The following is a 13,785-nucleotide window of genomic DNA, read 5'->3' as shown; positions in this document are numbered from 1 at the left end:
GCAAAGTAACATCCTAAGCCTCATGCTCACTCTTTTCTCCCCCAGAGCAACATTCAGCCCTCAAACCCTCTCCCTAGCCGGGCGTGGTGGCGCACGGTTGTAATCCCTGTGCTTGGAAGGCAGAGACAGGAGGATCACGCTGGTTCGGAGCCAGCCTTGCTAGCTTAAGAGACCCTGTTTCCAAATAAAAAAATATAAAATAGGTCTGGGAGTGTAGCCCGGAGGTAGAAGGGCTTCCAGGAATCCCAGTAACAAAAAAAAAAAAAAAAAACCTCTCCCTAAACGTGCATATCATTTTTTATCTTGTATACTATTAAAATATAATATATAGTTAAAATACTGTGCCTATTTGTGTATATGCTGAGGATTGAACCCAGGGCTTCAGGCCTGCTTAAACATTGTTGTGCTACTGAACCACACCCTTAGCTCCTTTTACCTTTTCTCTATATAAATAGAGAAAGTGTTTAGATACACAAACACTAACCATTCTACTCTGGCTGCCCACAGTATTCAGTACAGTAACATGCTGCTCATGTTTGTAGCCTCTGACCTACAGGTGATAGATTATAGCCCGGGTATGTACTAGGCTATACCGTCTAGGATTGTGTAAGTACATTCTGTGATGTTTGCACAATGACAGTGTCATCTAAGGATACATTCCTCAGAACGTGTCCTCATCCTTAGGTGAAACATGGCTGGTGGAAGGCTCCTTGAGAATGGGGATCCTTCGTGCCTGGTAGAATGGTTGTGCATAAAAGGCCTTCAGCAAAGGATTCCAGATCATGATGACTGTCTTTCTACCACAGAAGCCAAACGGCACCCTGGGTCATCATAAAAGTGCGAGGAGGCGATGGGGTCAGACTGTCTTCAAGTCGGGAGATAGCTGGGAAGAGGTTGAAGACTGTGATTTTGGAGCCTCCCATTCCAAGAAGCCAAGCACGGGTGTTTGCAAAGAAAAGAGGAAAAAAGATTCTCCACTTCGGTAACATTTCAAATATCTTGGGAAAATAATTTTTTGCAATTTATCAACTTTATTTTACTCATTAAACATAATGAATGTAGACGTTAGGGAACGAAAAAGTAGCTTAATATTTTCTTCTACAAAACCCAAATCTTTATGTATACCTCTGAAAACGTAAGAATCTGGATTCCCCATAGTAATGGATGATCAGTGCGTGTGTAGGTATGGTGTAATTGTATGTGTGTGCGTGTAGGGAGGGGTTCTTGTTTGATTTTCATGTTGCTTTTATGGCTTTTTCCGTTTTTGAGATGAGGATCTTGCTACAGTACTTAGGCTGGTCTTGAACTCCGGGCTCAGGCGACACTCCTGCTTTGGCTCTCTAAAGCGAGGGCCTGCAGTGTGGGCCAGCACGCTCAGCTGCTGGATTTGTGGATTAATGGTCACTTTTCCCATTTGAAATTCACATGCCACAGTGTATCGAAAGCAAAGATAATGGTGTCCTCCAGTGGTGTCAAGATTTCATTATTAGCTTGCTTGTTGTTCTAACCTTTATTTGGCCATTTCCTGAAATTTCCCTGCGAGTTTAACATCTCCAGCAGTTCCTTTTCTTTTTAAGAGTTAGGTCAGCATTTAGGCATTATTCAGCTTGGAAGTTAGGATGGGTTAAATTTTTATGAACACTTTGAAAATATACTTTATTTTCTCATCTTTGGCATAGAGTAATAGGGATAAAAGTTGAGTCAGAGAAAGTTATCGGTTTGGCATTCGGCACTGCTGTAGTTTTCCCTTTGGGGTCCACATACCCCTGAACAGATCCTCAGTTTCCATAGGTACTCTTCCCTAAAATACATGAACTTGAGAAAAGGCCCATTTAATCTCTCCCCCGCTTTCGGCAAGAAAGTCATACCTCTAAGCCATTTCAAGTCTCGCACAACACTAGGGTGTAACAGTCTTTGCGATGTTAAGCAAAGGGGAAATCCAAGCCCTGTACCTTCAGCCCAAAGGCTTTCTATTGTTCCTTATACACGTGTCTCTTGTAGGGAAAACCGTGCACTAAAAATTGGGTGTTTTAGCCAGGACTTAGTGGCATACACCTGTTGTCCCAGCTACTCAAGACTCTGAAACAGGATGATCACTTGAAACCAGCCTGGGCAACACAGAAAGACTGTTAAAACAACCACCACCACCACCTTATAGTAGAAACAAAAAAGCTGAGCAGAGTAGCACATACTCACCCATGATCCCAGTACTTGGAAGGCTGAGACAGGAGGATTGCAGGTTTGAAGCCAGCCTCGGCAACTCTGCAAGACCCTTTTTCAAAATAAAAAGGGCTGGCAGTTTAACTTAGAGGTAAAATTCTTAGAGGGGAAAAGAAGGAAGGAGAAGGATGCGGAACAGAGACAGGCAGGCAAGAACAAAAATCTGGCATTTTAGTCTGTGTTGGGAAGCATGGAGATTTGACACCACTGAAGCACAAAAGGTTAGTGACAAGTATTCTTTTAATTGTACTAGAATGTTCTATAGGACCAGCTGAGTTTTCAAACCCTAGAGATACAAATTGTGCATACTATTTTGAAGATCCAGAGTGTTTTAGAGAGTGAGGTAGTTAAAACATGGTTTATCAAATGCTGAGCCACTGCACAACTTTGTTCTGCCTCTGGGGGAATAGGTGCGTCTCAGAAAATGAATACCTGTTTTCTGTGCAGGCGGAGGTTTCCTGGCACTTCGTTCCCCTCTTCAGTTCATCCCCAACCATATTCCCAAAGAACCTTACTAATTATAAAATTACTTTAGTAGGCAGATGAAGATGGCTATGGCCATCTACCATCCCAGGGTACCAGCTTTCCATATTTTGAATCCATAACTGCAGCAGTGTCGGGAAATACAGAGCCATATTATACAGAAGCAAGTTATTGAGGGTTGTAAAGCTTTCTGTCACATGGTCTGGCACTGGAAGCAATTCCATGTGCTGCCTAATATCTTTGGGGGCCTTTAGCATTTCTATCAGGAAAAGGACTCAGGAAACCACGTAAGTACTCCACATTGGCAGGTCTGAAACACTGTACAGGGAATGGGGGAGAACATTTCGATTTTCATGCAGTAACGCTACCTTATGTCAACTTTCAAGGCTTCCAGAACCAGTACCCTCAGGCTCCAACCACTTGATAGGAGAAAACAAGAACCTACCTCCTGCTATTTCCCTAAAATCTGATTCTGAATTGTCAACTGCTTCAACCGCTAAACAGTACTACCTGAAACAATCAAGATACCTTCCAGGTGGGTAGAGAAAGTGAAAGGTCCATTGCTGACCAGAATATAGGTACAGCAGGCCCAAAGGCCTTGGATTCTCTGGTAAAAGGGCACCAGTGAAACAAAATTTATGATCACAGGGCCCTCTGATGGCAGCATCCATCGCCAAAAGCTTTAAGGTCCTCTGGCCACTGCTACTAGTGGTAGCCTGCTCCAGAAAAGCTAGGTGTCTATCAACAGATGAATGGATTATAAACTTATGGGATATACACACAATGGAATTCTCCTCAGCAATAAAGAACAAAATTATGTCATTCATAAGAAGATGGAAAGACCTGGATAACATTGTGTTAAGTGAGATTAGCCAAGCACAGAAAGAAAAGGGACATATGTTTTCTCTCATATGCTCAAGCTAGGTAGGGAGTATTAGGAATACCAGAGGGACCCAAGATAATGGAGGGGAAACCTCAGCAAAGCCAGAAAGGAGGGGTAGGGGAGGAAGAAGGCTGCCGTTAATTAATGGAAAAGCTACCTGCAACTATGTGTATACATGTGAATATAACATTGTTAACCTGGGCACTTGGTATGGGAGCATGGGAAATGGGGAAGTAAGGGAGGAGAGGGCACCAAGTACTGTGTGAATGTATGCCATTGTCAATGTGATCCACATCATGATGTGAGACTATAGTGCACCCCCAAAAAAAATAAAGTCAAAAGAAAAGCAGAGCAGCCAGAAATGAAGAGGATGCATATGCTCCCCTAAACACCACCCCTGGAGTCAACAGGTTCTCAGTGTTTCTATCTCTAGAAATGAACAAGACAGATAGACAGACAGACGAAGGGAGAGAGAGAAAATAAATGAGAATATGAATGAGAACTAGGAGCACTGGTGCTGAGCCCCATGTGGAGCCAGAAATAAATATTCATGTGTTGAATCATAAGCTGCTTGAAAAAGTGTCATCCTTCTCATGAAGAGATGTTTCCAAGAGAACTTAGTTTCATATTTAGTAGTCACAATTTATAATACTCTTCTTTTTGATGAATCACATGCAGTGAATCATTATAACTAGCTTTTCTTGTGGTGATGGGGATGGAACTCAGGGCTTTGCACTTAGCGAATGCTAACTTCATTAAAGCAATTCTGCATCCTCATTACAACTTTCTATAAAATGTAGATTTTTGTACTGTTTCCTAAATGATCGGATGTATGCTTTGACAAGATCAATCTGGCTGCTGGGAAGAGCACCCCAGAGGTTCACAGAGACAAAGGAGACTGGTCAAGAGGCCACTGCTTACGTGCAGATGAGACGAGGTGACCCCTTGCTCCAGAGCAGAGGAAGCAGGGGGTGGGGCGGTTCAGTAGGGGAACCAGGAGGGGTGGCTGAAGATTAGCATGGGTGACGGTACAGAAGAGAAGCAATTGGTTCATCATATCTTCTGAGCATTCGGCTCGGCAATAGGGTAGGTGGTGACTTTAACTGCAAAGGGAAGATTAAGGGGAGGACAAGAGAGTGGAGGTAGAGAGTCGAGTCTGGGACATCTGTTAAACACCTGGTGTACAGATCTGGAGCATGGGAAATGTGTAGACAGGCAGCGGGGGGTTATGATGTGACTGAAAGCAGCATTTTGTCCCCTAATCCAAGTAAAAATGAAATTTAAAAATTTGTCTTACTCTAAAAAGGAATCAGTTTTTAACAGCACTGTATTATCTACACAAATGTATCAGGTCCACTGAGGGGAGGAGATGGTCCTTTGCCTTGGTGTTTCTGTGGAGTCATGAGTACTTTCTAGACACCGTGAGTAGGCCACGAGGTTCATGTGAAGACTGTTTATCTTTCACATCTAAGTCTCTGAAAGTGAGCCAGAGTCTTTATTTCCCAGAAACTCATTTGGAGTATAGGGGTAAGGCAGATGAGAAAAAAGGCTGAGAGTAGACAGTTAGCCAGAGACTGCCAGATAACACATTTTTCTGAGTACTTTTAGGGAGTCATATACATTTCAGTTCTGGCGATCCACCTGGGACCCACTCCCGTTGTTAGAAAAACTGGGAGAGAAAAACATAAAACTAGCCAAAAGAATGGGAATGGAAATGAACATGGTAGACAGGAGAAGGCATCGTGGGCTTAGAGGCTTGCCATGGGGAAGCTGAAATCATCCTATAGAGAGTGAATCAAGGCCCCGGCTCACTGCGGTGCCGAGGAGGAAGCCACTGCTGGACACGGAGTGTGTGGGAGCTCCACAATGGGGAAAAGGCTCTAGGAGCTGTGGGTTGTGTGAGCATCCATTCTTGATTACACTGACTCATTTGTTTAATCCATTTACTCAGTGATAAACATTAAATAACTAAAATGTACCAGGTACTTACTGCTCCAGGCACTGGATATATAGCATTGACCAAGACAGGTGGGGGCTTGTTATAGTGGATAGCAAGGAAAAGTAACTGGTAAAGAAAAGAGCTGTTATGAAAGCAGAGAGATGACCTAGGCTATGGCTGCTGCAAAACCATGCTCATGGGGGAGGAGGGGGTTCTGAGAAATGCTCTTGTTTGGGAGCAAAAGGCTTCCCATCTGGAGCTTCCTGATCTGAGGGAAGAGGGGGAAGAATCGAGGCTTTGTTCCTGGTCTGCTGCAGGGCATGGGAGGAGCTGAGTGGCATCTAACTTAGTGTCACGTAGACCCTCTGCTGTACAAGTCACTTGAGGATAAGACTAGCAGCAGGGAGGTGGGTTAAGAAGCTACAGCAGTCAGCGAGGAAAAGATGACGGTTTAAAGGGTGATGGGCTCTTGGACTGTTTTGGAAATGAACATGCTGATGGATTGCTGGTGGAAAATGAGGGAAAAGGTGATTGCTTGATGTTGGCTCTTGGTTGGCTGGTGGTGACAGGTACTGATGGTGTGATGGGGGAGGCTCAGGAGGAGCAGGCTTGGGTGGGGGAAGATGCTGTCTTTCCTGCGTGAGGAAGAGGCGTTACATTTGAGATGCTTGGGAAACATTCCAAAGAAGAGAGGTCAAACAGATAGTGGGATGGAAGAGCCCGGATCTCCAAGAAGGGACCTGGGTCCAGGATAACAGATTTGGAAACCATTAGCATGCAGACAGCCTTTGAATCCACAGGATTGGATAAAATTCCTCAAAGGAAAACAGAAGGAAAGTGGGCTTCTCCGTAGAGGTGGGAAGTAAAGGAGGAGGCTAACAAAGGGGGCCTCAAGGAAGCAGCCTGAGAGATAAGGGTGGAAGGCCAGGAGAAAGTGGTGTCCAGAGGCTGAGCTGGGAAAATTCACCAGCAGCTGTATAGGAAGGGATAGAAATGTCTAATTAAATTTGACAGCGGAGAAGTCTCTGATGACCTTGAGTGGTTTCAGTCTACAAAGAACTATTTGAGATCTAAACGTGAGCCTTGTCGTTGCCCTATTGGCATTCTTTGTCTTGAAGATGACCCTGCTAGAGCTGTATGAAGTAGACAGGAGGTTGAAGGGAGATCCAGCTGGGAGTGTGGCTTCAAAAGGGATGAGAGAGCCGGGCGTGGTGTCGCACATCTGTAATCCCAGTACTTGGGAGGCTGAGACAGAAGGACCTCAGGTTCGAGGACAGCCTCAGTACCTAGTGAGACCCTTATCAACCTAGTGAGGTCCTGTTTCAGAATAAAAACAAAGTAGGGCTGGGGGTGTATTTCCAACGTAGAATACCCCTGGGTTCAATTCCCGGTACCACAAATAGAGGAGAGGGGACAGAGATGAGAGGCGAGGAGTTAGGGAATGAAAGTGCAGACTACTCTTGGAGTTCAGAAATGAAGCCACCCTGGAAGGGGTGCAGTGGAGACTTGGGACTTGGAGCGGGTTTGCACTTAGGTGGGATTGATCGCTTACAGGAAGAAATGATAGTGAAGGACAGGTGAGGGATGCTTCAGGGGCGGAAGTGAGAGGAGCTGCAGTTAAGGGTTGGGGCACACTTCTGAAAGGAACAAAACTGCTTGTGTTGGAATCTCCAGGTACCAGCAGGTCTTTAAATTTTGGTGTTGCAGCCATGTGAGAGTTTTAATCAGACTACAAAGGCAGGGATGTGCTAGAGTTTCCAGAACATAGATTCCTGGAAATTAAAAAAAAAAAAAAAAAAAAAAAGACATTTCACTGACTGAAATTTGTCAGTATTTGTCTCTCTTTCCTAGAAGGGATCCCTCTGGTGGTGAAAATGGCAATGTAACTCATTGGCAAAGAATAAATGCATTCCTAGTTTTGCTTCCCAACGTGTTTTTCAGGAATACATTCCAGGGTGTTTCAGACCTGTCTGATCATTTCCTTTTTAACTGGAAAGATATGAAAATTACTTGGGATCAGAAGTATGGCTGTAATTGAGATTTTAAAACCAGGTCAAAATGAAAAAGCACTGTTGAGAATGTAAACCTGAGCCTTCCGGTTACCCTGTTGGCATTACTATCTTGAAGATGGCCCCTCTAGAGTTGGATGAGGTTATAAACTATACTTGGGCTCAGTTCAGTCACTTGACAAACATTTATTGAGCACCTATTATGAATCAGCAACTGTCAAAAGATAAAAACCCAGATAAGAAGCAGGTTTTAACACATATTTATGACCCCTAGTTATTTTTATGATTGAACATCTTCAGGAATAAGAAATAATGGTGTCATTGTAGAACCTCTTTTCTACCCTAAAACCAAATATAAAAGATCTTATTAAGCGCCAACCTGTAGGATTATGGGAGCTCTAGAAATGTACCATATAATTGCAGGGCAACATGACATTATCCTACAAGGACTGGCAGATCTGTGACACTGGCCTTCAGGGAAAGAGACGCAAGCGCCCTAGTTACTCACCTGCTACTGACCGGCTGTGTACTTGGATCAAGACTTTGAGATTGTTTTCTGTTACTTACAATGGGACTGCGGTCATCTATCAGCTCACCCTGTAAGCCTTAGGTACTTAATTATCACAGGTAGTTGCAAATAGAGCATGCGATGGAAACACTAACAGTCTCTCAGCGGTGCCCTCTGGTCTCACCCTCTCTACTCCTGGCCCCAGGACTCCCAGCACCAGCCAACGCCCTCCCCACCAGCCAGCACAGCGGCTCACTGCAGAGCACTTGTGAAACCCTGGTTGGTGGTCCTCATCTCTCCCCATTTGTCACTTACCATCTTCCTTTCCACCCTGTGTATTCAAATGTCCTGAGGCGTTTCTGTGTCAGCCTCTTCTCCACTGTAGGTTTCCTAACATGACACAGAGAGTCCTGCATGCTTCGACCCCTGGCCCCTGGCCTGCTGAACGTTGAACCACACCCTGTCCTTGCTGCATTCATACTGAACATTTCTGAGTTCTTGCTTATCCCAGGTCCTCGTCCAAAACGCGACCCCACTACCCCCCTGGACATGATTCACATTCAACTCAAAATGGCTTTTGTTAAAGACTCAATTGCTTCTGTTATTCACCTCTTCCACACCAGATTCTAGTAAACAGCTGCACACTGTGAATTACTTACCCATGCATAACTGTGAATGCTGCCCTCCTAGACTAGACTGTAGGAAACTGAAGAGTAGACACTGGGCTGTTTCGTTTCTCACTTTCTGTCCAATGCCACACACATTGCCTGGCATGCGGTAGGTGCTCAGTAAATATTTGCTAACTGACTTTTTAAGTCTCCTTTGAGGTGAGAGATTATCATCATGTAATGATATGTATCATTAAAGTAGCATTATAATATCAAATTATATTTATTTTGCCTCTTCCTAACTATTGATATATAGAAGGCGTCTAACATTATAATTCTAGGATGTGTCTCATTCCAATGAAATTACAATCTTTATCTTAAAATCAATTATCTTCAACAGAATATGCATTTACTTTTTTTTTTAAAAAAAAGAAACCTATTTAGGGATGCTGCCAAAGTTAGCTAGATTAACAAAATAATTTAAATATTCAGTACTTACTCTTTGTTGAACCATATTTATAAATACTGTCCTACTCAGCAAGGTATCTTGCTGAGTTACAGGTGGCAAGTGTGTTTTCCCTACCATTTGTCTGGCCCAGAGGACACACTTGGAAGCACAGATGTGACATGGAGCTGTCCTGTTTCCGAAGGAAAATTTTTGTGCCTCCCCAATTTTTATGAGATATGTAGCACGAATGTCAAGTGCTTACCATTACTTGTTCTATAGAAGGTATGTTTTATTCTGTTCATAAAGTCCACCGTCAGTATTTCAGGTATGTACTAAGGGCTTAGGATCATGTTAGGATCATCAAAAAGCAAGTATGTGCTACGTTTTAACTTAAAAATTAACTCTACTGTTTTGTCCACACCATGTCTTTGAATATCTTATATAATTCTTCTTCAAGTTTATGATCACACTCTAACCTGAGAAATGACTGCTTTGTTCTTCTAAGGTGTAAATCCCAAGAACGTGACCTTCGTAGCTAGTGGAAAGGATATAAACTCCTACGCGTGGAATAACCGGTTATTTCCTAAGTCACTGAGACCTATTGGGGCTGAACTTGCTTTCAAAAGGAGCAATGCAGGTAATGTAAGAACACATTTAAAATGTAAAAGTACGTTGTCTGCCTTCTGCAGATGTTTACTTTTAAATACGCTGCAGCCGCCTTCTTCCAGGGGAGGTACGTGTACCTCCAGAAGACGTGCACAGGTCGTTCAGATGCTGCTGGAGCACAGACAGTTATCAGAGATCCGGGTCTTCCACTGTGCCCTTTCCTAAGTGGATCTGCCTTACTAGCCAGGTGTCTCTGAATTCCACTTTACAACAGAAAAGTCTTCTCACCGATTGAAATAGCACCTTTCTGTTTCCCTAAAATGTAAAAATACCTGGGGTGTCAGTCAAAGGCACAGTTTGATATGCTGAAGTCAGAGTTGGAAAAGTAACACAGATGAATGGGAAGCAAATCGTTTTTAAGGTCAGGTGGATTTCAGTTCTTAGCTTTCAGAAAATTAAAGGAAGACCTGACATCCCCAGCCTCAAAAATATTTTAATGTGGTTAGGAAATTTTAAAAATGTTTTAAGTTAACAAGTATTTTTGAGCGACTGTTTTAAAGACATTTATGTCTAATACTGTATTTGGATAAAATTTGGAAGCTGAGGTGTGAGGGAAATATAATTTTAGGGGGTAAAGGAGATTTGTGTAAAAAAGGAATTGGCTTTTCCATCAACACCGGTGGACATAAATCACTATGGTGTTTAGATTCCAGTGGTTACACTCAAAAGATAAATATGATAATTTTATACTTTAAATGTTTATACTGTGCCAAAACTAACATCCTTTGCAAGCCAGGTGTGATGATGCATGCCAGTAATCCCAGCTACTTGGGAGGCTGAGGCAGGAAGATAGAGAGTTCAAGGCCAGCCTAGGCAACATAGGGAGACCCTGTCTCAAAAAAGAAAGGAAGAAAGATCATCGTTTGCAACTGCTGAACTTAAAAATGAAAAAAAATTTAGGTCACGACTTAAAAGTGTCTGAAGAGGGACAACATTCTAAAAAATGTGGGTGGTACTGGGTCACAAAAGTTTGACAGCTGTGGTTGAAGTACACAAGCCGTCTAGTCAGTTATTCTGATTTGAAGAAACATACTCAGGCTTTTTAAAAGCTTTTCAGACTCACCTTACCCATTTGATAGAGTCGAGAGGCTTTGAAAAATAATATTCTCAGAACCAACCAGTCGTACAAATCAGTTCAGCTGGCGGCAACTCAGCTTGGAGTCTCAGGAGAATCTACGACTGGCATCGAGTACAAGCTTGATGGGAACAGGCTCTCATTTTCAGAGTTCTTTCTGGAGCCTCTCATCCATCATCTCAATCAGTTTTTTCTGCATTTCCTGTAACATTCTCCTTACTGTTTATTCTTTCTTTCCATCTGCCTTCGCTTTAGAAGAAAGCATAATTAAACCAATTGAAAAACTCTCATGCAATGAAAGTTTTCCTGAAAAATTAGAGGACCCAAAAGGTAACTTCTGGGCATCATAAATGAGTATAATTTGCTCTTTGACTCTCTTATCAAGTTGTCTTCCAGACCTGCTTCTCCTCCTAAACTGCTATTCTAGGATAATCCACCCAGTCACCCAGCCTACAAACCCTGGGGCTCACTCTCCTCTGCCCCTCCACCACAGCCCTGGACACCCATTCTGTCCCTTCTTCTCCGCACCTCTGGCTTCCAACCCTCCTCTGCTCTCCTTTCAACCTTAGCAGTGACCTCCTGCCTTTAGTTTTCCTTTTCAGCTCATCCCCACGCTTCCCCCCAGATCCATCATTTGCTCCTAGTGGTGATTATGGTTGTGACAGAGATGGCAGTAACAATGACATTAGCTGACATTTCGTGGGTACAGGCTGTATGCCAAATGCTTTGCATACACTTTATCCAATTTTTACAGCAACCATGTCAGATAAGTCCACTCTTCACAGTTTTGCAAAATGAAGAAAGACACAGGGAACACTTCAGAGATATGGCCTTCCTGGAAGAAAACTTGCCTTAGTGTTAAGAACTGGTGCTAGGAAAAGCCTGGTGTGTTCGGCGTGAGCCGGACAGGCCTTGACCTTGAGCTCAAGAGTCTCGCTCAGTCCTTAGGCAAGTCATTTAACATTGCACAGAACCCTGCAGTAGGTATAGCAACACGCACCTAAAAGGGTTGTTCTCGGGACTGAAGAGTCTCTGTGATGCCCTTGGCACAGTGCCTACCTAGAACACAGCAGACACTCACAACAGTGTCCAGAAGTAACAGGTATAGTGTGCAAAGTTACTGTGCAGCCCTTTTTAAAGTCATCTTTTAGCCGGGTTTGTAATCTTGGGAGGCTGAGAAAGGAGGATTGCAGGTTCTTGGCCAGCCTCAGATCTTAGTGAGGCCCTCCACAAGTTATTAAGCCTGTTTCAAAATAAAGAATAAGAAATAGGGCTAAGAGGGGCAGATGTGGTGGTGCACACTTGTAATCCCAGCATTTGGGAGGCTGAGACCAGAGGACTGCAGTTCACAGACAGCCTCTGCTACTTAGCGAGGCCCTTTGCAACTCAGTGAGACCCTGTTTCAACAATAAAAAGACTAAGAAGGGTATAGCTCGGAGATAGAATGCCCCTGGGTTCTATCCCCAGTACCGCAAAAAAAAAAAAAAAGTCACTTTTTGACCATGAAAATTTGATACATCACTAGGAAATCTTGGAAATTATACTACTTACAGCCCGTCAGGATATATTCCTTCCTTTCTCAAAAAAGACGTGTGGTCGACTGGCCAGAGGATCCATTTAGCACCTCTCAGTGGGACGGCTTCAGGTAAGAACAACCAACCCACGTGCGGTGTTTGAGACTTCTGAGCAGGGTAGCTTTTCCTTTTTAGGTTTATACAGTCACTTGTCCTGAGTGAGAACTTGTGAATTTGTCTCATTAACACAGTCCTAACAGTTTTTATCAAAATGTCCTGTTTTTTCTTCCAAAAATATGAGTAGAAAGTCTAATAGTGAAGAAAGCACTGCCTTTGATTAGGTGGTTACTCTGACCAGGCACAGAGGGCTCCAGGGGCCACATCATTTATTCCTCGTACCCCCAACATGTAGACCCCTCCTTTACGGATGAGGAGATAGATGCTAAGTAACTTACCTAAGGTCACACGGCTCATGGGCACCGAGCTTGTCCATTTCCAAAGAGTGTGCACAAGGAGATGTGGGAAGAGCATTGTTCAGAGCTTTCCCTCAGACCCGGCACAGAGCAAAGGCTAACCAGTGGGGACACGTGGTGTCCATGTGAGTGACCTGTGGCCACTCTAAGGCTCCATCGTAGAGTATAGAAATGAATGGTAGCAGGACTGTGGCCCCTGGGTTTTGTGGTTCCGCAGCATCAGGTTATGAGAGGGTCTGTCCCTCCACTCTCAAAGTCGTGGCTTACTGAGGTCGGCTTGCACAGGTGGCGTGCCGTGTGACAGCCACGTGAAACTGAAGGGGATCATTCTTACCCAAGCCTCCCAGATTTGGTTATAAATGTTCTCTAAATTATTTTAATCTAAAAATTGATATCTTTATTGAAGTACCTAAAAACATGAAAGCAAATAATCAGAAGTTTGGTAAAGATAAACCTAGTTATTACTTAATTTATAAATCAACTCCCAAAATATTCTCACAACTGGTCTTAACCAAGATCTTATATTAAAACTATGGATTGGAATGGCCACGTGTGTGTGTGTGTGTGTGTGTGTGTGTGTGTGTGTGTGTGTGTGTTGCTGGGGATTCAACCCAGGGGCATTTTACCTCCATGCTATGCCTAGACCTATTTTTATTTTTATTTTTTAAATTTGGAAACAGGGTCTTGCTAAGTTGCTACGGCTGACTTTGAACCTGTGATCCTCCTGTCTCAGCCTCCCAAGAATTGGGATTACAGGCATGCACCACCACACCCAGCTCAAAATTACCATCTTTGAAGTACATACTATTGCAGCCCAATATGCAAAACAAAAAGTGCTTTTTATTTCTGACCACAGTAAAGTGCGTAAGTAAGTAGGACTCAGTTTTCTTACCTATAAAAAGGAATGCTCTATTGTCTCTCTGCTGAAACAAAATAAAGTTAATACTTTAACTTTTTTT

At 43.3% G+C, this 13,785-nt stretch overlaps 1 protein-coding gene across 4 annotated transcripts in view; it reads left to right on the top strand.

Moving 5' to 3' along the window:
- Positions 1-13,785, top strand: part of MAK (male germ cell associated kinase) — a gene marked incomplete at both ends in the record, with an annotated part of 38,454 nt that overhangs the window by 21,104 nt on the left and 3,565 nt on the right. For 2 of the 4 annotated variants that reach the window (XM_080710752.1, XM_080710751.1), the window contains 3 exons: positions 807-982; positions 3,090-3,238; positions 9,604-9,735. In XM_080710752.1, the coding sequence (XP_080566878.1) occupies positions 807-982; positions 3,090-3,238; positions 9,604-9,735 (457 nt within the window). Of the gene's footprint in view, positions 1-806; positions 983-3,089; positions 3,239-9,603; positions 9,736-11,094; positions 11,170-12,364; positions 12,485-13,785 lie in introns of all 4 variants that reach the window. The other 2 variants (XM_080710749.1, XM_080710750.1) reach the window with 2 other exon arrangements.

Source organism: Muscardinus avellanarius (genome assembly GCF_963383645.1).
Source record: "Muscardinus avellanarius genome assembly, chromosome: 14".
In the NCBI taxonomy this organism is placed as follows: Eukaryota; Metazoa; Chordata; class Mammalia; order Rodentia; family Gliridae; genus Muscardinus; species Muscardinus avellanarius.
This window is presented reverse-complemented; position numbering and strand designations above follow the sequence as displayed.